Source organism: Balaenoptera ricei, chromosome 6 (genome assembly GCF_028023285.1).
Source record: "Balaenoptera ricei isolate mBalRic1 chromosome 6, mBalRic1.hap2, whole genome shotgun sequence".
In the NCBI taxonomy this organism is placed as follows: Eukaryota; Metazoa; Chordata; class Mammalia; order Artiodactyla; family Balaenopteridae; genus Balaenoptera; species Balaenoptera ricei.
The window spans coordinates 117,404,050-117,429,259 of NC_082644.1; the positions used below are offsets into that span (position 1 = coordinate 117,404,050).

The 25,210-nt window shown below is 46.0% G+C and overlaps 1 protein-coding gene across 4 annotated transcripts in view; it reads left to right on the forward strand.

The window, feature by feature from the left end:
- The window catches only part of FUBP3 (far upstream element binding protein 3), a 49,335-nt gene that overhangs the window by 11,422 nt on the left and 12,703 nt on the right, over positions 1–25,210 (forward strand). For 3 of the 4 annotated variants that reach the window (XM_059925835.1, XM_059925838.1, XM_059925839.1), the window contains exons 2-11: positions 253–358; positions 11,462–11,495; positions 13,855–13,904; positions 14,276–14,347; positions 15,637–15,694; positions 17,702–17,864; positions 19,153–19,251; positions 21,500–21,604; positions 22,702–22,804; positions 23,622–23,722. In XM_059925835.1, coding sequence (XP_059781818.1) covers positions 253–358; positions 11,462–11,495; positions 13,855–13,904; positions 14,276–14,347; positions 15,637–15,694; positions 17,702–17,864; positions 19,153–19,251; positions 21,500–21,604; positions 22,702–22,804; positions 23,622–23,722 — 891 coding nt within the window. The remainder of the gene's footprint in view (positions 1–252; positions 359–11,461; positions 11,496–13,854; positions 13,905–14,275; positions 14,348–15,636; positions 15,695–17,701; positions 17,865–19,152; positions 19,252–21,499; positions 21,605–22,701; positions 22,805–23,621; positions 23,723–25,210) is intronic. The other variant, XM_059925837.1, reaches the window with a different exon arrangement.

Consider the following 25,210-nt stretch of genomic DNA (forward strand, 5'->3'; position numbering starts at 1 on the left):
AAGTGATGACTTAAAAATTTGCTTGTAGAAGACAAATTTTTGGAAGTATCATTTCTAAAGAGACATTATTACTAAGACCAAAAGGGAACTCAGTTAATAGTGCAAAGTCCATGTCCTGTCACGACATTGCTTTACATTAATCTCCGTCGGGGGGAGAAATGGGGTAGCAGACCTTTAAAGAAGACTCTTGTCTTTCTCCCTCGATGGAGCCATGATTTGTTACTGAGTATTTAAATCTGATTCTCTCTGTAGATTGCTGCTAAAATTGATTCAATTCCTCACTTGAATAATTCCACACCTCTAGTGGACCCCTCAGTGTATGGCTATGGAGTACAAAAACGGCCCTTGGATGATGGAGGTAAGTTGCTGTAAATATCTTTGCCTTTCAGGTGGTAGTGAACCTGCCAGTTAAGTTGGAGTCTGTGTCAGCCATTTCCTTAACAGCTTTCTCCAGCGTCACTCTCTGAAGACTGGTTGCGGGGAAGTATTTAAGATGATTTTCCTCAGCAGTTCTATGGCATTTGAGTTCTTACTTGCCTTGATAATACAGGGAGTCTTTTCGGCTGGGCTGTAAGGTAAAAGACAGTCTTCGAGCATCAGCTTGGAAATAATTTGACTGATTCGAGAGTTTTGCTTGATTTAGCCCTCAATTATTCCTCAGTGCACACGTGGGAATTGAAGTTCCCACTTTTCTCCAAAGAAAAGCTGAGATTTGGTGCCTGGCTCTGGGGAGGCTGTGGCTACATACTGACCTTAAAGAAAGGAGAGGGGAGGGATGACCTTTCTTCAGTTTATCTGCTGGTTGTTTCCCTCCATTCCCATTTATAACAGGCTCTTTCTAGCAGCATCCACTTTTCTTTTGCTCATTCCTTCGTTTATTTCATTGGTTTGTTTATATACCCTACTCATCCCCAAAAGAATTTGAGACCACTTAGAAGTGCGTCATTACCAGCACTTTGGCAAAGAGTATCAGATGTGTTTCTGCAGAGAACTTGGACTTCCTTTATCATATTTCATCTCCCACAAAGTAGCTCTGTAAAAGGGATTCTGAAATACACTAGATTGCACGTGAATATGCACATAGTGGGTGGGCCAATGTCTTCTCTTCCTGTCCTCAATCTGCATATGTACCCAGCCACGTATGTGTTCATATTTCTGTGATACATTATTAAGTGAAAAGCAGTCAAGGTATACAACAGTATATATTTTGTAATCTCCTTTCCCAAAAAAAGTGCATGTTTTATGTTCATAGAAAAAATGTAATATGGCATGACTAATTGCTCTGGTCTCTTTGGAGATTCTAAAAAAGAGATCGCCATCGTTTTTGTAAGTGGGAACCTTTTTGGAATAATTATGTAGACTCACACGGTGCAGATTTTAATGGAACAACCCGCAGTTTGGGTGTAAAAGTTCTTGTCTATTTAAAAAAATTATTAATGTTTATGGTCACTCACAGAAAATCTACCACAGGGCCACTGGAACTAAGGTGACGATTTACACTGCTACTCTGAAACGGTATCTTGTGATCATCTTATATTTGATTGGCATTAGTGATTTCTTAGACCAGACATGAGTGATTGCATTATCTGCATTTTTGCCTTAGCAAAAAGCTGTCATTGCAAAGCAACCTTTTTTACCTTTTCTGGGCAATCATGTTTCAGTTCCTCTTATGGGACATCAATATAAAAATAACACTAAGTTGTCTGGCTCTGAGCATATGTCTCATTAATGGACAGTGTGTCTCTCTGGCCCACCATTTCCAGAAATTGAGATCAATACATTCCACAACTCTCAGCCTTGTTTTCACCCACTGTGTGGAGTTGAAGTCTAAAACTTGTGCCCACAGAGAATAGTATCACTATGTCCTTTGCATAATGAATGCCTAAAAATGTGCAAATGAAACCTCTGGCATCTTGCAGACTTTTTTTTTTCCCATTAATCCTTTGCACACCCATTTGAAAGAATGTGGCTCGTTAAGTCACCAGTAAGTCCAGAATCTCACTTGAAACTCCAGTTCATTATTATATGTGTATTGTCACCTTTTTTTTTTTTTTTTTTTTTTTTTGAGAACCATAATTTTTTGCATTTTGGGGGACTAAGTTCTTGTGATTAGAGAATAAATACAATTTTTCTCTTTCCTCCCCCAAAATATTAAGTCTCCTTTAGTAGGAAAGAACTGAGGGAGACACTTTCCGCCTTGAACCGTGTCTCTTGTCATCCCCAGGCCTGTGTTTTACCATGACGACAGACTGTATTTGAAGTGTGAGAAATTTCTCTTAGGCTTTTTACGTTCTACATAACGGTTTGATAAAGTTAATCCTCTCTTCTGTTTAAATAACAGAATTACACAAATTGTTTTTCTCCAAGTTGGTCTCTTTGTGTAGAGTTTGAGATTTGCTGTGGACCTTAAGGAGAGCTGGGCATCTGGGGCCTGCCCCAGCCTCTTGTCAGTTGTCTCCTGACAGGGGTGAGGTCACTGGGCCAGTTCTGTTCTCTTGAATAAACATGTGGATAAACAGATCCTGTCAAGGAAAGTGACGTTCTTGTTTACCCGACAGCTTTCTAAGGGTCACAGTCTTGCTGTTTGTGAGATGAAAGTTTAGAAAAGCAGAGACGAACAACAAGCAGGAATGCCGGCACTTTTTTCTTAGCAATAAAGATTTCCGAGGGCTTTGCAGTTTTTTGTTTGTTTGTTTTGGCTTGGGATTTTTTGACGGAAGTTCATCAGATCACTTCTTTAGCAATATGAACTTGCAGACTTTTCCCGTGAAGCCAGGTTCTTTGACCTCTGGGAGGTTAAACTTCAGTCCCCTAGAAGTTTTTGGAGGTGTTATTTGGGTCTGCTTAAAGGTACTTCAACTCTTAAGTCAACCATAAAGAACCTTAACATAGGGCTTATTCGGGACATTGAGATGTGCAAACACGTGTATGAATGGGAGGATTTTTTAAAGTGCTAGGCAGTAAAACAGGAGGAAAGCGATTTGAGTTCGTTGTGTTCTGATGTAGAAAGCGATTTGGGTTAGTTGTGTTCCAAGGCAGTTGTGAGTTGTCCGTCCAACTGCCAGTTCATGAGCTCACTTGGAACCCAGCAAGAGCTTTGCACCCAGCTTCCAGAGCCTGCCTTGGTCCCTGATCTGGGAAGAGCAGTCATTCTGCTGCCCTCCCCCTCTGGGTCAGGTCATTTTTTTTTTTTTTTTCCAATTTATTTATTTATTTATTTTTGGCTGTGTTGGGTCTTCGTTTCTGTGCGAGGGCTTTCTCTAGTTGCGGCGAGTTGGGGCCACTCTTCATCGCGGTGCGCGAGCCTCTCACTGTCGCGGCCTCTCCCGTTGCGGAGCACAGGCTCCAGACGCGCAGGCTCAGCACTTGTGGCTCACGGGCTTAGTTGCTCCGTGGCATGTGGGATCTTCCCAGACCAGGGCTCGAACCCGTGTCCCCTGCATTGGCAGACAGATTCTTAACCACTGCGCCACCAGGAAAGCCCTGGGTCAGGTCATTTTAACTATCAGCATCTTCTGTCTTGGCACCCACGCTTTCTCATGGTTTTTGAGGTGCACCCTACGGATTCGAGAAGCTCCCTGCTGGTCTTGGTGTGACAGTGGTTCCATCCAGTACTTTCTTCGTGCTTCTGCTGGAGCCCATCGAACCAGTTCCATCCCTCTGCTCTATGACTTGTGGCAGCTTCCGGTAACCAGGGGGGCCCAGCCCTTCCTAACCTGGCCACCGCCTCCTGCCCCTCTAGTCTCGCTCCCCCGTTCTGCACTCTGCAGCGGCCTAGTCAGCTTTCTTCTCTTTGCTCTTCCAGAAACACTTCCCCCATCCCAGCCCTTTACCTGGCTGACTCCTGCTCACCCTCAGTCTCGGGTGTGATGTGACTTCCTCCTGGAAACCTGTCCTCATCCTCACCTTTTGACTTTCTTCAGTGCCTCGCTCGCGTGCCCCCTCAGGGTGCCCCCTCCCTTCTTTCGTTTCCTTCGTCCCCTTTACTCCTTCCTCCCTCCCTGTTCCCCCTCTTCCTCCCGTTCTCACACGCCCACCTCATCGGGAAATAGTAAATGGCACTCTGCTCTGAACTTTGACAGCAGTTCACTTGTCCCCTTCTTGGGGCACATTTCATCTTCTTTATTCTGCAGGTGACGGGAACGTCACGTCCCTCTCCTACCAGATTCCACGTGCCATGATCATAAAGACAGTTTATTTCCCTACCTACCTCATGCAGTGAGTGAATAAATGCTTAATACCTAAGTTCTCCCTCTGTGTATCCTATGATTAGCATTTAGGAAATTTTGTGAAATGGAAGCTCCAAATTTAAGAGAATAGTATTAGCTAACTGATTTAGAAATGCAAGTTTAAGTTTAATCTAAATCAGAAGTTGGCAGGCTTTTTCTTAAAGGGCCATGTAGTAAATATTTTAGGCTTTCAGGCCGTATGGTCTCTGTCCCACCCACTCAGCTCTGCCGTTGGCACTCAAAAGCAGCCTTAGACAGTACGTAAACAAACGAGCATGGCTGTGTCCCAATAGCTGGTTGTTTACAAAAGTGGAAAGCTGTCCCTCAGGCGTAGTTTGCCAACCTCTGATCTCAAATCAGCCTTGTCAAATGATTAACTCTAACACTTGCTTAATCGTCAGTTAGGAAGGTGTACAGAGGGTCCCCCCTCCCCTAATTTCCTTAAACAAATCTCCTTGTCTCAGGTTCCACTCTCTGTCTTGACTGCTGGAGAAAACAAGTGGTTTCTACTGTTTACGTAGAGCTGGTTGACAGATGGAAAAGGCACTCTTCCCATTGTCCCCGCCATATTTCGAGTGGCAATGAGAGCATCTTCTCCAATTTTTTTTACTCTGGGAGAGTTTTAGGTAATCACGTACCCTTGAGCTTTTTTAGTTCAAACAGACCACACTCTCTTCCTGTCTTCTCTCTAAAGAGTGGCACCAAAATCACAACTTGGGGTGAATAAAGCACCATTCCTGCCATTGCAAAGGGTCGGGGTTGGGGGGCGGGGAGTGTTATGCTAGTGACTTTGAAAATATGCCTGCCTTTTCTACCAGAGACTTACCTTTGATACTTACGTAGTACCATCTTAGATTTACCACACTTTCTGGTCTTCCTGTGGAATGAAGGAAGGAGAATTCTTAGGGGTACTACCAAATGAATGATTTACAGGAAGATAGGAATAGAATATCTCTACGGTCCTTTCCAAGTTTTATTTCAGCACTTGTGGCATAGGGCAAGGAGAAGGAGGAAAAAAGAGTGAGGAGGAAAGAATGTTTTAAATTCCAGACTTTCAGAGAGAGAAGAGGGATGAGAGGTGCCCGTGCTCGGGAGTGGTGAGGGCCGGTGTGCCTGCAGCTGCATGGCACGGAGCCTGCACCACCTCAGGCAGGAGCCTGCAAGGGCCAGAGCCTCTACTTTGGAAAGAGAAAAAAATGCATCTCAGAGATGCTCATACTCTCCCTGCATGGAGGGTAACAACGATGCTGCAGGGATGAAGAGCCAAGACTAAAACCCGGTCCCTGAGAGCTGGAGGGGGTGGGGGAAGATCTGCCTTTTACAACGTAGGCAAAGTAAATCAGGGGTGTTGTCAAGCAGTAGTCTTCAAGCTGGGGTGCATGATGTCCTCCCAGGGTTAGGTGGGTGTGGACAGGTTCACGGGATCCTTCTCCAGCTCTTACACTTCTGTACACCCTCTCCCCTAAAATGGATCTCTCTGAGAATTGTGTCTCTGCTGGGGGTGCCACGTGGGCCTTCTCCTTTCCATGCCCCTTTTCACATCGCCCTTCTTTAGTTTATGGCGGTTCATCACCAAGAGCGGTAAAATCCTCAAATGCCTGAAAAGGGGTGAGTCCAGGATTCCGAGTGGGGAATCCCAAGATGATAAAAGCATGAGAGTCTTGGTAAGAAATATTAAAGGGGTCAGGATCTGATTTTTATTTTATCCAGGTAGCAGCTCATGGCAAAGGCTCATGCTGTCCCCTCCTCCCCTCCATCTGATCCATCCGTTTTAGGGTTATAATTCAGAAGTGAGTTGTAGTCACGTGAGTGCATATTAACACATGTGTGAGTTGGAAAAGGGAAGTGAGTTTTTTTTTTCCTGGCAAAGTATGATCTGACTGGTTGGTTTGACAGTTGGCTTAGCCAAGTAGATGAAATCGTAGACATCTTCCATGAAAATAAATGAGCTAAATCTGCAGTATCAGTGTTGCAGCAGAGATATAACTGAAGCCATGTACAATACCTGATGTATTATTTGCACCCATTAACCTAGGAAAATAACTTAATTGTCAAATCAAAAGGGTTTCATAGTTTTTCAAAATTCTTTTAGGGAATATATGACCCAGAGTGGTTCTTGACCCTGGCTGTATGTGAAAACCACCTGATGAGCTTTTTTTTTTAATTTGTATTTATTTTTTATTTTTATTTTTGGCTGTGTTGGGTCTTCATGGCTATGTGTGGGCTTTCTCTGGTTGTGGCGAGCGGGGGCTACTCTTCGTTGCGGTGCGCGGGCTTCTCATTGCAGTGGCTTCTCTTGTTGTGGAGCACGGGCTCTAGGTGCGCGGGCTTCAGTAGTTGTGGCACGCAAGCTCTAGAGCGCAGGCTCAGTAGTTGTGGCGCACGGGTTTAGTTGCTCCGCAGCATGTGGCATCTTCCTGGACCAGGGCTCGAACCTGTGTCCGCTGCATTGGCGGGCGGATTCTTAACCACTGCGCCACCAGGGAAGCCCCCTGATGAGCTTTTTGCAAAACTAAATATGCACTTACCATTCAGGCCACGGTTACACTCCTGGGCATTTATCCCCAAGAAAAGAAAACTTGTGTTGACACAAAAACTTGCCCACAGATCTTCGTAGCAGCTTTATTCATAATAGCCCCAAACTGAAGCCCAGATGTCCTTCAGCAGGTGACTGGTTAACAACCTGGTACCTCCATGGTCGCCATGGACTACCGCTCAGCAATATAAAGGAACAGGCTGTTGATACCTGCAGCCACCTGGATGCATCTCTAGGAAATTACGCTGAGTGAAAAAAGCCAACCCCAAAAGGTTGCGTACTGTATGATCCCACTTCTATGACATTTTTGGAACGGAAAATAGATTAGTGATCCCCAGGGTTTAGAGATGGAGTGGTGGGAGGGCCCGTACAGAATAAGAAGAGGCCGGAAGGAGCCCTGGAGCCTGAACTCCTTATTGTAGAGGTGTCTGGAGAAGTGGTTTGACCAAGGGCGGGTACCTGGTAAGTGGCAGAAGGAAGACTTGAACCTGGGTCTCTGTCTCATGTGCTGTGATAGGGTATGCTTGAAAGTGGAGACTCCGGAGTCTGAATTTGGGGTTTGCATCCCAGCTCTGCGTGTTATTAGCTGTGTGGCTTTGGGCAGCTTGCTTCCCTTCTCTAAGTCTGTCTCCTCGCCTGTAAAATGGAGATAATATTTACCTCATGAAATTATCATCAGGATTGTGAGAAGTTATTTTCACACTTTTAAAATACTACTCACAATGTAAGAAATACTCATATCTCCATCAGAACTAGTTACTACACACATACTGAAATCACATGTGTAATTGAAATTAAAACTTTATGAAATACATACCCTTAATATACATGGTCTCTTCTGTTTTCTATTTCATTTTTTATAAAGCTGGTCATGACCCCCTAAATTGATTTCATAACCGCTGGATGAAATAAAAATAAGGCATAGTGCTGTAAATAAGTATCATACCCTTTATTTTTCCTCTTAATTTTTCTCCCGAGACCCTTGGGTGGGCACTTGAACTGGGGAGGGGTGCAGGTGGGGTTCCTAACACCTCTGCACTCCTGGAGACCAGGGTAGGTTGCTGCTCATCACAGAGCCGTCTGCTTTCCCCATGAGAATCTCACCTTGAAGGCAAAGATGACCTCGTTCACCATTTCACGCCCAGGACCCGGCACAGCGCCCAGTGCCTGAAAGGCGTGACGGTGCAGAGGTCACGTGGGCACGGGCACTCGCTCACCTGTGCCCTTTCCTGAGGGCTTGGGTGTGATCGCGCCTCCACTGGTCAAATGGGACGGTAGTAACAGCATCTGCCTCGCAGGGCTCTTGTAGGACTAAGTGGGTTCTTGCAGGTGAGGCCCCTAGAGGAGCGCCCTTTGAAGCTCGTGGTGGCCTTTTTCCACTCACAGAGCATGTCAGCTGCAAGTGCAAGTGACATCATTGAGATAAACTTGGATTTACTCTCACCTTTAAAAAATAATGATTTGCCAAATTAGTTACAGATTATGTGTCTAGGGACTTTCAGCTGATTTTAGCGTGTCAGTGTGTTGTGACTCTGGGATGGGAGTTGCTGCCTTAGAACACAGGAAGCCTTCGTATTGTCCTTGGCAGAAAAGCTTTTTAAAAATGCCTTGGAAACTGCAGACGTCCCTGCAGCTAACTGCAAGTCTCACTGACCTTAACCGGGGCTTGGAAAGGCATCGGTCAGAGTCGAGGAGACTGGAATCCAAGCACGGGCGCAGGAGGGTTGTGTTCAGAGGCTGAAGAGGAAGGTTTGGTTTATTGCTTTGTTCACGGGTCACGGGTCACGGGTCACGTAAGAACTGCCGGCGCTTCCTCTCTGGACCCGCCTGCTCACCTGCCGCAGGTCTGCTGCTCTGTGCGGGAGGCCGGCCTGTTGTCTGCACTGTGACGAGGGATGACGGACGCTTTGGTCCCTTGAGCTTTTTTGAGGGGGAGTGGGAGGGGGTAACCGTTAAGATGGTTGTGTATTATAAAGCTGGGTGTGTTCCCCAGCGATATTTTGATAGCATTTCTTTGGGGGGAAGAAAATGGAGACTTTTTTCCTCCTCACTAATCGGGAAAAAATGTGTCCAGTGCCTTATTTTTTTCAAAGATCATGATTGAAACTGGCAGAGGGTTACTCTTCAGAAAGGATTTCTCATGTAGCGTGAATATTTTCTCTAGGAAGCTCATCTTCCCATCGCCCGGGCGGCCTCCCATTACATAGCGCGCAGGGTACATGAGAACCACACCTGTGCGCGTTTGTGCCGAGGGGCACTTCGGAGGCAGGCTGAACCATGGTCGACCAGCAGGTGCCATTAACAGGAAATAGGACTGATTTTATTCAGCACTTTTCCTTTTTTACAGTAAAATGACGGTAGTTACCATAAATTGAGCTTGATAGGCGTTCCCATGTGCCTCCCTCGCCTGACCCCTTTTCATCCTGGAGACGCAGAGAAGGCCCCCTATTCGTGGAGTCGGACGTTAGCGGTTTGCTGTATGAGTGCCCAGTGCCCCTTATCTAACTGCTGGTTTTCATTTTTAGGCATCAAATGGGAATGTTTCCGAAGGGAATGAAACTTTAAATGGCGTTGCGGCCTCAGGCTACAGCATTTGCATGGAGGAGGGAGACGATTTGTCCTGCTTAAGAGTCCACCAACTCAAAGAGTTGGATCTGGATTTGAATTTGATTTCATTCTTCGGTGCTGTGGCTCTCAGCAGTCCGTCTATTTGTGGGATGGTGGTGTGTGCACTTTTATTTTCGATCTCTGTAGGCACCTCCACTTGGCAGCAAGGCAGTTGGCTGTCAGAAATGATACAGTGTGCCTGACACCCGTCACACGTACTTTGCCAACAAAAAGGAATTTCCTTTTTTTGATGAGCACAAAATTTCAAATGGCTATTGACCACGAGCCCTCTGAATGTTCTTGTGAATCTCATGAAGTTCTTTATGGTAGTGTAGCTCTTTACTGTGTTTCTGCGGCTTTTCTAGCTGAAATATCAGAAAATCATCAGCCCTTTGACACCTCTTACCAAATAGCACGGGGGACCAGGAGCCAAGGTCCGGCCACGTTGCCGTGTTTGGGGACTGGGCACCTCTCCTCTGTGTTTGCATCATTTCAGGACATTTTAGTTCCTCTGTCTTCCCTGGATTCTTTACCCCTACGAGAAGAATTCTGACAGTAAGCAGGGAAGCTGAGCTTGACCCTTAAATAGGAACAGGGGGCCAGCCAAACTCAGCAACACTGTGTCATGGACCTTCTCCTTCAGTGTGTTGTTTTCATACCCACTGCCTTAGGTGTGGGCGTTCCCCTCTCACAATGTCCCCTTTTCACGTGGAGTGGGAATCATGAACACTGCCTATCCCGGGTGAGGGCGTTTGTCATATTCAAACTGGAAATGCAGAAAGAACATTTTAAGATTCAATAAAAAACAATTCTGTTATCCCTTAGATAAGCAGGTTAATAGTATATAATGTCAGTATTTCGGCTGTAGACCATTATGTTGCTGTTGATCCAGGAGAAATATGGCATCGACTCAGTAGTTTCGTGTACTTTTTGCTAGCATGTTTCTCCGTGCTTTTTATTCTCCTTTTAAAACATCATGATCTGGTTTCTTCTCCTTTGTCGTTTTATGACTGGTCAGAGAATGACAGGGTTAAGTTCAAGCAGAAAGAAGAGCTATATTGGAGACCTAGATTTCGGATGTCAAACCATTTCAGTCTTTGTTCTGAGGTTGATGTAATTGATCCTTCCCCACTTATCGCATGTCTGTCCTTCTTATAACTTTCCCCAGAGACATATTTTTGAATGCTCTTGTTAGCATATTGTAAGATTCATTCAGTTCCTTGTAAGACAGTTAGGATTTATACTTTTTTGTTGTCTGCTGACCGTGTTTCCTGGGCTGCATTTTCCAAAAGGGAAACACCACAGAATCATTTTTTGCTGATGGCTGGTGGAGACACTCATCAATAGCTGAAAGAGGAGAAACGAGCAAAAAGCGTAGATGGAATGGTGTTGTGGGGATATGATTGCAAAGTTGGTTTTCATCGTTAGAGCCTGTTGGGCACCGTTGTCTCTGTGAAATGGGCTTGAGAGACGGTTGCTCACGCTTACTGTCCACTGTACACAGACAGCGGTAGTGGCTCAGCGAAAAGGCCCGGGGAGGGAGGAGGCCGGATCCTCTCCTGGAGATGCTTATGCTCTTGAGGGGGTAGGAAGGGGGGGGGGGTGCCCCGTGGCATGGCCGGCGGGAACATATGTGCACTTTCTTAGGGACTGCAGCTGCCACGGGGCAGTCTTTAACAATGCTTCTGAGCTAGGAGGTTAAATCTTCTCATTTGTTTTAAAAAGAGAAAGAAGAGACCCTCGCCATCTTTACATTGAGTTTGGATCCCAAGCGGGAGGGAGGTAGGAAGAGAGAGGGATTTAGGCGAGCAGGATTTTCTCCCAGGCCTCTCAGCATGTGGACACACAGATCAATTTCTTATCCTGCGTTCAGCTGGACACTGGGTTAGAGACTGTGTTGATCACGACGTCCCCTCCTGTTTCGTATCATGTAACGCATTCATTTCAGCCACTGAGCCTAAATTACTGTTTGCTTTCTTTCTGCCTTTCTTTTTCTTCCCCCCTGAAATGGTAAGAACTTGTGTAAGGATGAAGTTAGTTTATCCGTGCTAATGCTTTGATTTTTCTTTTCTCTTTCTCTTTGCCACAGTAGGTAACCAGTTAGGGGCCTTGGTACATCAAAGGTAAGCAGTGGGTTATGTTTTATTATTTATTGATCATTTCTAATTGTTTATTGATCCACCATCTGTACTAGAGTGTTAGAAAGTCAGAGGTTGAGAGTGTGAAAAAACATGGGCTAGATTTCCTTAAGACTCAACTTTTTTTGTAGTCCTTTCCAAGACAGTGTAAGCTGAAGGGATAAACTAATACAAGGTATAAAAAGCAGCCATTATCGTCTGTAAACTTAGAAGACTTCTGGGATGTTGGCGCTGCTCTTTCTGCCCACATATGTTGAATTTAAAAGTAGAGAATGTGAGAATTGTCCTCCTTGTTGGATGGTTTTGCCAGTATTTGTTTTATGGACCCTAACCTCTTCACTTGAGCAAAGCTGTGCTGAAGAAGTGTGACTTGCTGGGCTTTCACAAGATGGAGCTGGTGTTGCTCCAGTAGTCACGGTCTGGGAGGTGGGAGCCCGGGTCCCCCCACTGCAGTGAGAGGCCTCGCCGCGGAACCTTGGATGGCTGCCCGGCTGACGCCCTTCCTTAGTTTCCCCTCACAGAGTTCCCTAAACACTGAGAATTTAGAGAGAGACAAAGACCTCTGGGCTTTAAAAAGACCAGTCTGTAAGATGGAATATTTGTGGTCACAATGTTGTCCTTCAAAAAAGGATAAAATATACAGGAAACTGCCAGGAAGGCTTCTCTTCCCTAAGGGGTGAAATTTTATGCTGTGTATTTGTTACTGTAACATGTTATCCTTAACCTTCACCAGCAATGATACAGTTATAGCCTCCTGTGTTCTGTGCAGATGTTTAGGAGTTTCTAGAAATCACCAGGCGTCAGATAACCAGAAGATCTATTCTGGGGTTTTTTAGTTATTGTTTCTTTGTTTGCTTTGTTTTTTAATGAATTTGAAATATAGTCATTGAAATGAGGTCGTGTCAGTATCAAATGTAACTTTCCTATAAAACCATAGTTAATCAGGATTTTACTTTCCAAAATGTTTATACTTTGTGCGTTAGACCGGTTTCAGCCTTGCATTTAGCGTAGAGCTTTGTCTTCCAGGAAGCCCAAAGCAGTTCATCCTAATACGTTTTTTCCTCAAAGAGAGTCTGCTAAAATTGTCCCTGCGGGCTGAGGAGCTGCCTGAGTTTTGAGTTGTGCTGGTGTTGAACCCCTTCTAGTAAATTCCCCAGTGCTGTTTCCTGGGAGTCGACAGCTTGTGCTGCGTGTGGCTGCACGTGTGGGGGCACTGTTCCCTTCACCGCCTTCAGGGAGCCTCCCGACAGGGACCCCCGTCTAGCGTGCGACGTCCTGTCAGGCCGGCCGAGCCTTGCCGGTAACGGCCACGCTCTTACTCATGAGGAAGCCGGGAATTGCCTGATTTCGGTGTGAATTTGGATATCCCAAGAGGTAGAGAGAATCCCCGTGCATATGTAATCTGAGGATGTAAACACGGAAAGACTGTTTGCTCGCATCAGAATGATACAGTGGTAGTGCTATTTATGATATTGCATTTCTTCTAAGTGCTGCACTTTCCCTGAAAACATGCACTTTATTCATTCCTTTCCATGATGGGTAAAAATCCAGCTGTGTGAGAGATGTTTAAAAATGCTTACCTTTTTTTTTTTAAACTACTTGCATTTAGCTTCCTCCTAAGGTAAATGTTTAGATTTAATTGCTTTCTGGGGTGTTGGGCAAATTGGATATTGTCCACAATACACTGTACAGCAAATTTGAAGATTTGTTTGAAAGAGCCAGTGCAGTAGTTGTTTTTTTTTAAAAAAAAAAAAAAAAAAAACACGTAATGGATGGGGTAGCATTTAACAGAAGTACGTTGCCAAGTAAGCAAGGTAATTATTCTGTACTGGTCAGCACTGATTAGGCCTCGGTTGGATACCGGTTCCACCTGGGACGTCTCACACTAAAAGGCAGATAAATTAGAAGGAGGCCAGAACGTAATAAAAAGATTGGGAAACAAGGAATATTGAAGAGTAGTTGTCCCTCTTCGTCTAGGGAGACTTGAATAGAAGTCTAAAACACTCCCCACTCCCCAGAGGATCTTCAAGTGTTCAGCAATGCTGAGGGTAGCTGTAGGAAGAAAAGGCAGTTGTTAGTGCAGTTGATGGTTTAATGAAAAAAATAGAGGTTTCCTCCTCTGACACAAGGAAAGGGGAGGCTTGGATCTTTTGAAGGAGTGATGGACCAAAGGGTTCATTAGATGACAGTCTTTGTGGATGGTTGTGGACTTGTTAGCCAAATTGACATGATTTCTTTTAAGCCTTTATCTTCTAACATTGCCAATATGGGAAATTCGGGGAACCTAAAATGACTGCAGAATTCTTTATTCTGTGTATTTTTCCAAAATGTTCTTTGTTTTTAGGGCAGTAATAACAGAAGAATTCAAAGTGCCTGATAAAATGGTTGGATTTAGTAAGTATCCACATTATCTACTTTTTCCCTCATTTCTGTCCCTTATTTTCATTTTAATCTCTTAGTGTGAGTGTCACTCGTGGTAGAATGCTCTGCACACCATGTTCTCTAGAGCCCCGGAGCACTGCAGGACTCTCCAGGCTGAGGGGGAGACCAGAAGGTTGGGCCCTGGGTCCCCCCCGCCCCCACTTCAGCTAGAGAACCCGTGTCATCGGCTGTGTTTCACATGCAGTTCCTGTGGGCTCGCTGAGGCCAACTTGATTTGTTGTGCCGTGAGCCAAGTGGGAATGTTTGCTGAATTAATTGTCACGCATGTGTGGTTAAATATGGAATGAAGGGGGCATGTTCTCACCCTGTTTAATTTGTTTCAGTTATCGGCCGGGGAGGTGAGCAGATTTCACGGATTCAAGCAGAATCTGGTTGCAAAATTCAGATTGCCTCGGGTAAGGGCTACTTTTTTTTCATAGATCTCAGTTTGGTAGAAATCAGTCTTTTTTTTTTTTACTGAGTTTTTCATATTTAGTACCTTTGCTTGTTGCTTAGAGGTTTAGGGGCTTGGGTAAGTATATGTGATTGCTGTTTTCCTTGCACTTTTGGAGCTGACCTCCCAATTGAGAACCAGAAAAACCAGAGCAGAAGTGGGCCCAGAGATGATGCCGCCCGTCTGGCCTCTGGGGAGACCCTCTGCAGCTCTGGGCCCGGTGTGGCCCCTCCCAAACACCTGCTGGTCTAGGACCTCTGTTTTCTGCACCAGAATGTTATGCCAGACATAGTGGGGCCTGGACGAGTCCTGGAGCTCTGGGCTCACGCCTGGGGACTGCTCGCCAGCTCCCCTGGAGTAGACCGTCCCTGCCCTTCGTCGAAAGAGGCCAGCTGAAGGTTCTGGCTAAATTAGCACATGTTAAACACAGTTCAGGACCTTTCCCAGCCTGGTGCATTTTGACCATGTGATATGGAGAGAGACAAACTGGGGAAGAAGAGTTTTTACTTTTGTTTATAAGTTTCATCATCTGAGTTTGACCTCTTTGCACAGCAGAGGATGGGATTTGGAGGACATTCGACCACAGAAATGTTTGTCATTTTAAAAGATACTTAGTACAGTGTCTTGAAGGCAGTTACTGCTGTTAGCTATTTCTCTTTAATTTTTTTTGAATATGAGTTTTCAGAGGCAGTTGTTTTTAGGAACAAAATAAAGCGTCGTGTGTGGTGTTGGAAAGTAAGATTTTTTTCCTCTCTTGTCAAATGGCCTGGAACCAGTTCCACGTGGGTGTCACTATTCTCTTGAAGTGTTCATGCAATTACTGGTCATAACTCTGATGTGCATGCCATTAAATTCCTTACGAGTGTGCCTCAGGGCTGCAAACAGATAACCATTAAACTACACTGCAAATGGACAAACTGAGGAACAGCGGGTTAAGTGACTCTGGCACTTACTAGCGTGCAAGCGGGTCAGATGTGAAGCTGAGGCTGGTAATCAGGACCGACTCAGAGACCTCTGCTGCGTCCTCCCAGCTTCCCCTGCAGGACTTGTTTTCATTTGGAGAATCTAGGGTGGAGCTACCAGCTTGATATTCTCTCCACAAGTGGAAGCAAGCTGTCTTTTTCTGGGAGCCGGGCCTTCTGTGGGGCTGGTGTAGGAACCAGCCCAGAGAGACAGTCTGTACACAGAGGCGAAGGTGCACGGTTGCCTGATGCCCACCAACACACCTCATCTTCTTGATTCTTCTTATAGAGAGTTCTGGGATTCCAGAGAGGCCCTGTGTACTTACCGGAACCCCAGAAAGTATTGAGTAAGTTTATTTTATTTACTTTTTCCTTTCACTCTTCTTCCTCCTTCCCCAGATGGGGAGAAATGGAAGGGCAGAATTGTTACTGAACACTGTCGATCTGTGCTGCAATCTGGCCACGAAAGCAGGTGCTTCCTTAGAGAAGGATCTGGGAGGTTGCCACGCCAGGGGAGTTGTTGTTCTGTTACCTTAAACACATAAGGTATCACCTTTTTTTCAAACCCCACAGAATTTCTCACAGCTGTCATAACATCTGCTTCATAAACCAGGTCCTCGAGAGTGTACTTTCACCCTGCCTGAATGCTCTCATTAACTCGCTTCTTCCGTGTTAATATCTCCTTTACCTGAGCAGGTCTGGATCAGTAAGCCTCTCACTTTGTGAAGCATTGAGAATCCTGGCATCAGGTCTTTTGCCTGGGGCTGATCCCGTTGCCCTTCTGATATTTGTGAACCAAATGAATCTACTCTTTGTGGCCATTGCTCCACTCAGAGGGCCATATGGGTGTTTGGACTTTTGGGGCCCTTACTGCAGCCTTAAGACTAGCATTGCTCTCCTGGTACACGCATGCTTGGAGCCTTGTACCAGATGCAGGCCTCGTAAATCCAAGAAGCCCCTGGGGAAAGGGGAGGTACTAACTTAGAGTCTGCTCTCCTTCCTCTTTCAGTCTACCGAGTAGCGTTGCATTTGGGGACAGGGGTGCTGAGATTATGTCTGGCTCAATAGGTAGGGCTGTTTTATTGTTTCCATTTCTCAGGGAGTCTAGATGAGTTTAAATTTTCTTGTTCTGCTGTAACATTGCAAGCAGTGAACCAGAATAAATATCACTGGCAGGTGTGCATTATAGGGCAAGCAGGATGCTTTTGCTGGAGTCAAGGCACTTTTCTTCCAACACAGGTTAATCTAGTACACAAGCAAAATATTAAAAAGCTGCTGTAACTGAGAAGATACACAAGGCTGACTCTACACAAAGGCTCAAGACTACAGAAGGCAACATCTATTTCCTGCCATTCGCTTCTTTCTTCCTACTCTTTTAAACATTCCTGCTTCCTCTTCTACCCAAGCAGTGGAGGCAATGGGATTATAACTTTAGGAGGAAACAGTTTTTTCTTCAGTGTGCAGTATAGCCAGCCTGTTTAGTAGCTGAATTTTTCCCTATTAAAAGAACCACAAAATAGATTGTACGTGGTGATTTAAAGAATAAATACTGCAAATAACAGCCATGGGAAATTCTGGTGCAGAAAAGGAAATTGGCCCAACGGATGACCTCGGTAGGCTGGGTTATTCTATTTCAGCATTGCCATTTCCCTCCCCAGTCTCCAGGTACATCAGCATAAAATCCCACGTGAAATGCAGGCTCGTGACAATCTGACATGAAAAGCACAAAGCAGGTGTATATGACTGTACAGCTGCACCAGGGCCCTGCCTCCTTTTTTTCCCACCCCTTGAAACCAAACTGGTGATTCGTAGCCGTAGCTTAGAAGTCATCGAGCAGTCTGGTTGGTTATGGAGAAGAAATTTGGAGTTTGAGAATTCAAATGATGATTACTAACCCTTGCTTTCTCTCTTCCCGTCTTTCTCATTGCTTTCTCTCCTGCTCTTATTTAACAAATATCTGTTGAGCATATGCTCTGTGAGAGGGGTAATGCTGGATCGGGGAGCAGCAAGAGATGCAGAGGGGACAAAGGTAGACACTGCCACCAGAGCAGCTGACATTCGAATCGGAGACAGGCGTGTCTGTGGCGTGCACGCGAGACACAAGTGCAAGCAGAGGGCAGACGTGGAGGGGCTGTTTTGGAACGTTGCTGTTGTGGTGTGCATTGCTTTTAAATTCCAGCCCAGTAGCGTGGCGGATGGCAGAGACCTCCCGGGTTGTGAGGGCAGGAGCTGGAGCTGGATGGAGGGCTGCCTTGACTCCTTCGCGTGTTCCCCCGGTGCTGCTTCCCCTTCCTGGGCGCCTACAGCATTCATTTAATGCTGGCTCTCTTGTGGTTCTTTTCCCTCCCCGAAAGACAAGCCAAACGGCTCCTGGGACAGATTGTGGACCGCTGTCGGAATGGACCTGGCTTTCATAATGACATAGACGGCAACAGCACGATCCAGGAGATTCTCATCCCTGCGTCTAAAGTGGGGCTGGTCATCGGCAAGGGAGGGGAGACAATAAAGCAGTTGCAGGTGCGTGAGCCCTTGGCAGAGCAGCGCTTAACAGCCCTCCTCCTCCTCCGTCTTCCCGGGTTGGGAGGTTCTGTCGCGGCTGTGGCGTGTCCGAGCTGGGCTGGCTGTGCACCACGGTGCAGAGCTCCCCTCGAAACCTCTGCCCGAGTGCCTCTGCGGTTCTGAACGTTTTCTGTGGCCAGGCTTGATGCCAGCTGTGACGCCAAGGCCTGGGGTCCCCGTGAAGTGGCAGCATCCACTGTGGCGATGAAGCCCTGTTAGGACTCAGATAAAAATCCTGTGTCCAGAGCCAGGGGCCCTGAGCCAGGAGCACTCCTGCTCGTTAGTTGTGAGATCAGAGTTATGCTCGTGTGCTTTTCTAAGGCTCAGGGTCCTCGTCTGTAAGAGCAGAGAGGGGCCGGCCTCGCTGTTGTAATGAGCTGAAATAATACCCGTTATTTTGATTTACATGAGACCCTTAGTGCAGAGCCCGCCACTGAGTAAATGCTCCGTGAACATTTGCTGCTCTGAGCTCCAGAATCCCTCACGTGAGACACTTGGGCCAAACGTGTTGTAGAATTTAATAGCCCCAGCAAGTTTTGGGGCTGCATCCCGTAACCGAGTGCAGGTTTCCATGGCTAAACCTAACAGTCACACTGCATGAGAGGAGGGCTGGAAGTACGCTCACGTGAGTTCAGGGTAGTTTTGCTGCCAGATTTAGTTAGGAGCAAGCTCTTCTTTCCGAGCTCTGGGCTTTCAGAGTTGCGGGTCGGGGTTGTGGCCTGCCTGTGCGCTCTCGCGTAGCCCGGTCCTTGGATGTGGAAGGCATTCTCCTGTGGACTCCTAAGAGTTCAGACTTCAGAATCCCAGAATCCAAATTTTGGTGCCGCGCTCATCGGATCTGGAGCCTTCGGTAGCTTGCTCACAGCTCTCCTCTGGGAGGTCGAGAAGTGGTGGCCCTTCCCTCCCATTGCTGTGCGTGAGCTCTGACCACGTGACGTTACATAGATTGTCTAGCTCAGTGCTTATTAGCATTTTGTAAAAGTAGCTCATTCATATTTAGATATTCCAGGGACCGGAAAGGGAGGAGAGTTTTGGGAAACGGTTTTCTCTGTCAGGCTTGGACGCCCTCAAGCACGGCGTGTACATCAGCATTCTCGGAGGCCAGCCTCACGGGCCGGATCAGAGGGCAGTGCCTTTGGTAGTGGGGCATGGCTTACCGTGGACACGCCCCGACCCGTGCAGCTTGTGCCGTCCTGCGTGCCTCTTGCTGACAGTGAGGGCTGTACCGGTGTGTGTGCCCTCACAGGAGCGGACAGGTGTGAAGATGGTCATGATCCAGGACGGCCCATTGCCCACGGGAGCAGACAAGCCTCTTCGCATCACCGGAGACCCGTTTAAAGTACAGGTAGGAGAGAAACCATGGATCAGGCAGGTCCTGGGTGTGGCGGTATCACTTGGTAGTACTTGTAGAGCTTTTATGTCATTCAAGAAATTATAAAACTGGGTGTTCCTTGAGCTGTTTTCCCAAACCAAGTTTGGTGATGCAAAGAACGGGGCTGTGCTGCCCGGTACCAGAGCTGCCGGCCACGGGGCTGTTGGAATTTGTTCACATTAAATAAAACGTGAGCTCCTCATTTACACCGGCCATGGTTCAGCGCTCAGAGCCGCATGTGGAAGGTGGCTGCCGTCAGGGCAGCCCATGCACAGAACTCGTCCATAAGCGCAGAAGGTTTTATTGGCTGGCACAGCCCTGATCAGATGCAGTTTTCGATGTTGAGCTGTGGTCAACTCAGATGCAGGCTCCCTCTGGCTTTTATTTGTTTGTTCTCTAAACCCATTTTTACAAGATCACTGCCTGAGGTGGGAGGTGACCAAAGGTGCCAGTACCACACAAGGCACGTGTGTGCCCTCGTAGCAAGCGTCCTGTGTGCGTCAGAGGACAGCCGCAGGTGCTGAAAGCGGGGGCTTAGGTCTGAATCACCCAGGTGCTCCATCTTCCAGCACCTGGGCTGTTAGCAGGAGTGCGTGTGGGCTGTGGGTGTGGGAGTGTGTCTGTCCCCGTGAGACACGAATGCTCTTTTTTCTGCCCACTGCAGCCTGCCTGACCTTCGCTGCATTTAGAGTAGCTCCAGAGCGACACACCTTGGTGAGCCAGCCCGTCAGCGACAGCTGTCCCTCTGCAGGGGCTTTGGGGCTTTGATCCAGCAGAGGTTACCAGTCTCTGGCAAAAGAATTCCCGTAGTTCTTAATGTTGTCGTTCAGCTGAACTCAAATGATATCACTGGTAGTTTTTTTTGTCAAGGTTTCTATATGTAAAATAATGATTTTAAAACAGGTTTGAGGGCCGGTGATTACAATGGCTGCTTTGCTTAGGTTCCCGTCAGCAATGCAGCCCTTCACTATCTACTGCCCCGTCAGGTCCCCCAGAGTTTCTAATCTCTTTAGATGTAAACAGGTGGGCTTTAATAAAAAAAAACAGACTGCACCTAATCTTCCTCACTCGGCTCATGCAGTCCAGCCTGGGACTCCTCTGCTGTGTGTCGTAGAGCTCTGAACGGAGGGGAGAGCTGGCTGGACACAGAAAGCCTGCCTCCCAGAAGCCCTCCACTCTTGCCTTCTCCAGTGGAACGTTTGGCTTTATCTTTTGTAGAAAGAATACCTGGGCAAAGAGCTTATTTCATTGATGTTTCATGAATTTGCAGGAAAATTATTATAAAGAAAGGTTTTCAGTATTTTTTTTATTTTAAAACTGTATTCCATATTTTTTATTATGAAGAAGCTGTCTGCTTTATTTAGGGTATATTGTTCTTTGACTTTCTTTTTATTTTCCCCTCTTCCCAACTTTTTATTATGAAAAACTTCAAATATATAGAAACGTTGAAAAGATAGCGTAGCGAACATCTGAATACCCTCAGCCTACTTACTGTTTTGTTTGTGTGTTTATGTTTTATTTTTTTGCTTCACCATTTGTAAGTAAATGTCAGATACTGTGACTTTTTACCTCCAAATCCTGCAGTATGTATCTCCTAAGAATAAAACTTGCTTCTGTAAAACCAGGCCTAAGAAAATAACGGTAATCCCATAACATCATATTATAGTCAGTCCATGTTCCGATTTCTCCAAATGTCATGAGACATTGCTGCTTTGGGTTTTCGTTTGGGGTGATTTTTCCAGAACTGGGACTCAGTTTCAGTTCTAACATGACCTTGAGTTGTGCACGGTTGCTCCTTAGCACAGGCTCCTATGGGGCCAGTGCTGGCATGGGTGGGATGGACTGACTCAAGTGCATTCTTGGGGGTGAGGACACTGAATGCGCCTTAGAGACGGTCAGGTGTGAGGGATGGTCTTGCCAGTTGGTAAGATGTTCGATCTCTGAGTGCCAGAAGGTATTTTCGGGCTCCCAGGCTGGCCTTTTCCCTTTTCCTCCCTGGAGCTTCTCTGCCATGGGATGTGTTGTTAATGTCTTCCTTCCCATGGAAACTGCCCACTGCCAGAGCTCTCAGACCCCACCCTTGCCCACTAGAAAGAAATGGCACGTCAGTAATACGGTGGAGCGACCATCACCAATTTAAGAGGGTTTGATCTTTCACCTGGTGTCATGTCTTTTTTCAGGATGTTGCTTTCCTTAATGCCTTTTATCTGTGTCTATGCAGCAAGCAAGAGAAATGGTATTAGAGATCATCCGAGAAAAAGACCAAGCTGATTTTCGAGGTGTACGCGGTGATTTCAGCTCCCGAATGGGAGGAGGCAGTATAGAGGTATGCTTGAGTCACAGGTTAGTAGGCAAGTTTAAGGTTGTAGGGCACGCTTCTGTTAGCTCTTTAACCTTGAGCAAGTTATTTAACTCTTTTCTCACCTGCAAAACCCTCCGAGTACACTCGCTTCCCAGGGTGGGTGTGAGGAAGGAGTGGGGCAGGCAGCTGTAGTGAGGAGCGCCAGCTGCGTGCATTTCAGGGAGTGGGGCCGCTCCCCCTGGTTGGGGGTTGTGCTTCAGAGCGTGCCCCACTGCCCAGGTGAAGACCGAAGTCCAGGTTTTCGTGGTGATCTATGTTGTGGTAGTATCAGACTCCTAAGCCTGTTTTACTGATGAGGTGGAATGGGATCGAAATACATCCTTGATGTCTGCATCCGCTACAGCGTGGGTGGACCTTGCAAACGTTATGCTTGGTAAAATAAGCCAGGTACAGAAGGATGAACATTGTTATGATTCCACTTACATGAGGCACCTAGAATAGGCAAATTCATAGAGACGGAAAGTGAAGTAGAGGTTACCGGGGGCTGGGGAAGGAAGCACTGTGGTTTCACAGGAGTTCTTATTGGGGATGATGAAAAGGTTTGGGGTGTAGACATCGGTGGTGGTTACACACATTGTGAGTGTGTTTAATGCCACTGAAGTGTGTATTTACAAATGGTTAAAATGATTAATACTATGTTATATATATTGTACTACAATAAAAGAGTGAAGGAAAAGAAAAACATTTTATAGGACCATAGTATAATCAATATGTGTGGTACATTTATGTTTATTTCATAGAATTTGGAAGATAAATTTTTAATCTTAAAAATTTTTTTTAATCTTTTATCTATGAGGTTTATTCTTAACTTTACTTCATCTTTATAACTATTTCTGATCAGGTCTCAGACCTATTGGATGCGTTTAATGGAGAGGAATGCAGTCATCAACCACAGTATTTTTCCTAAGAGGAAAAAAAAAATGCTTCATTGTATCATTTCCAGAAATGCACTGTGATAAAAATCATTGTATGTACACACACACACACACACACACACACACACACACACACACACACCAGGTTTGCAGAAAAACTCTGATGTTTTGTTTCTCTGTGCTTAGGTGTCCGTGCCTAGGTTTGCAGTTGGGATTGTAATAGGAAGAAATGGGGAAATGATCAAGAAGATCCAGAATGATGCCGGTGTGAGAATTCAGTTCAAACCAGGTAGGTTTTGATGGTTCTCAAAAGTCCTCAGCATTATGAAGAATTAAAGAACACCTCACAAAACAAGGACTTTGTTATTAGCCCACTGAGTGTTCTTTGCTCTCCCTCACCCTCTCTCTCTTTTGCAACATTCTGTTACCAAATTTCCAATTTAGGTTTGTCCTCTGGTCCCTCATTTCTTTCTGTGGATTTGCTGGCCGGGTCACCCTTCTTGTGCCAGAACACTCTAGCCCAGGGGTGTCCAGGCTTTTTTCTTTTTTTCCTTGGACTAGTAAAATTGGGGGGAATCAACATAGCATTTCCAATTTTTAATTTTGCCAAGTAAAGACTTTAAAAAAAAACTGATCTTTTGATTTCATAAAATTAAAGATAACTTAAAACCATTAAAAAAAATCGTAAAATCAAGGACCGTTCTTTAAATTTTATAAATTTACCTTTATGAGCAAAATCATCTACAATGTCTTTATTTCCCTCATTTCTCTGAAGATGGGAAAACATCATGATGGACTACTTCTGGGAGAATACTGCTGTAGCTCAACTCTGTTTTCCTTGGCACTTTTTTTTTTTTAAGTTTAATTTAGTTTCTATAGTGATATCTTTTTTTAAATGGCTGTAATTGCATAAGAAATGAGTATTGACGTGGATCATGGAAGAAGATGTAGCCGTACACGTTTCCCTATCCAAAAGGTTCCGTGATATGGTGATGTTCTTATTACCCCTTTGGCACTGGTAGGAACATTGATTGCAAATCAGATTGATGTTTGTTTCCTTCTGAAGTTGGGCTTTTCCTAATCCCGTCTCTCACCTTGTTCCACAGATGATGGTATTAGTCCAGAGAGAGCTGCACAGGTCATGGGACCCCCGGAGCGATGCCAGCATGCAGCACATGTCATCAACGAGCTTATTCTTACAGCCCAGGTGGGTCTGGCTCCCTGGAGCTTCAATATCTCACCGGCAGAAGCAGCAAGTGCCACCTGGGGCTCTCGGGGCAGCACCCTGGAGCAGTCAACCCCTCTCAAGTCACGGTTTTGGAAACCAGTACTCTTGTCAGTTACCTCCCTCCAAGATTATAGCCATGGGCTTCTCTACATCTGTCTCTTTCCCGCCTTAGTTTTTGTTTTTGTTTTCCTGCTAGTTTATTACTCTTCTGCCTTTATTATCTCAGAATCTAGATTTTTTTTTTTTACAAAGTTCCTGACTATTTGAACTGTTTGTGGGATGTAACAGTGCAGATTGCCAGGTTTCAAACAGTTCAGTGTACCTAGTATAAAACTACAAGTAAAGTCTAATCTCAGCTTTAGAAGGCAGTTCATGATCTGCCAGAATCCTAACGCTGTCTTCATGCACTTGATTCCATGCACGTCTTTCTCTGGAATGTGAGCGGGCTTGTGTGATGCTGTTAGGATACACCTGCCCCCGTTGTAAATTGCTCTGGAGAACTACTGTAGCTGGTGGCAGGTTGGCACATCATGTCCCCCAGGTTTGTAGGAAAAGTCTGAGAACAACAGGAGCTGAAGAAAGGAGCCAGAGATTAGAAATCACCATCCCAGCTCTGCCATTTTTCATGTGACCTTCAGCGAGCCTTTGAACTCCTCTTGGCGTAGTTTTTTCAGCAGCAAACCAAGGGGTTTGTACCAGGTGATGCACCCCACATGATCCCCTAAGTCATCTGGGGGCACCTGCTGAGGTTACAGGTTTATAGACCCCATCCCCCGCCCCAGATCTCCTGAATCACAGTATCCAAGAGGGTGGCTTGGGTCTCACCCACAGCCCCAGGCAGTTCTTAGGATGAGGCAAGTTCAGAGAAGCGTCACTAATTCATCTCTGACATCCTTTTTAGTAGTAAGAACTGTTGATCCCAGGAGTGCAAAGGCTGTGAGATGATGAGGGGGCAGCTTGTCTTTGAGAATCTGTGGCATACCCAGAAAGTTGGCCACGTGTTTGTGTTCTAACATAAATCCCTAAAATCACCTTCTTTACTTGTCATTTGTCGCTCATGAAAGCAGAGTGCAACAGAAAGCACTCCAGTGAGCTCGGCTTTCTGCTGGTTTCGATTCTGGGTAAACATTCAGTTTACCCGTAATCGACAGGAGCAGGCTCTGCCGAACGCCCGCTCAGCTTCTCCCTTCCGCGAAGGAGCTCTCAGCTTGACCAGGTTTGCCCTCAACCTTTACAAGAGTTTAAACGCTGCTGCTCCAGAGTGACTCAAAGGACAGAGGCTGGAATGGGGTGTTTTGCCCTCGAATGAAAGGAATCTTCCTCGCTTAGGTGTTGGATGTGGGTTTCGCTCTCTGGTGGGGAAACTGTGAGAATAAGTCGGGAGACTTCTCCAGCCCCGGACCATGGGCGGATGGGCCTGCCTTGTTCCTCCCTCTCTTGGGGAGCGAGACAACCAATTTTTCTTTG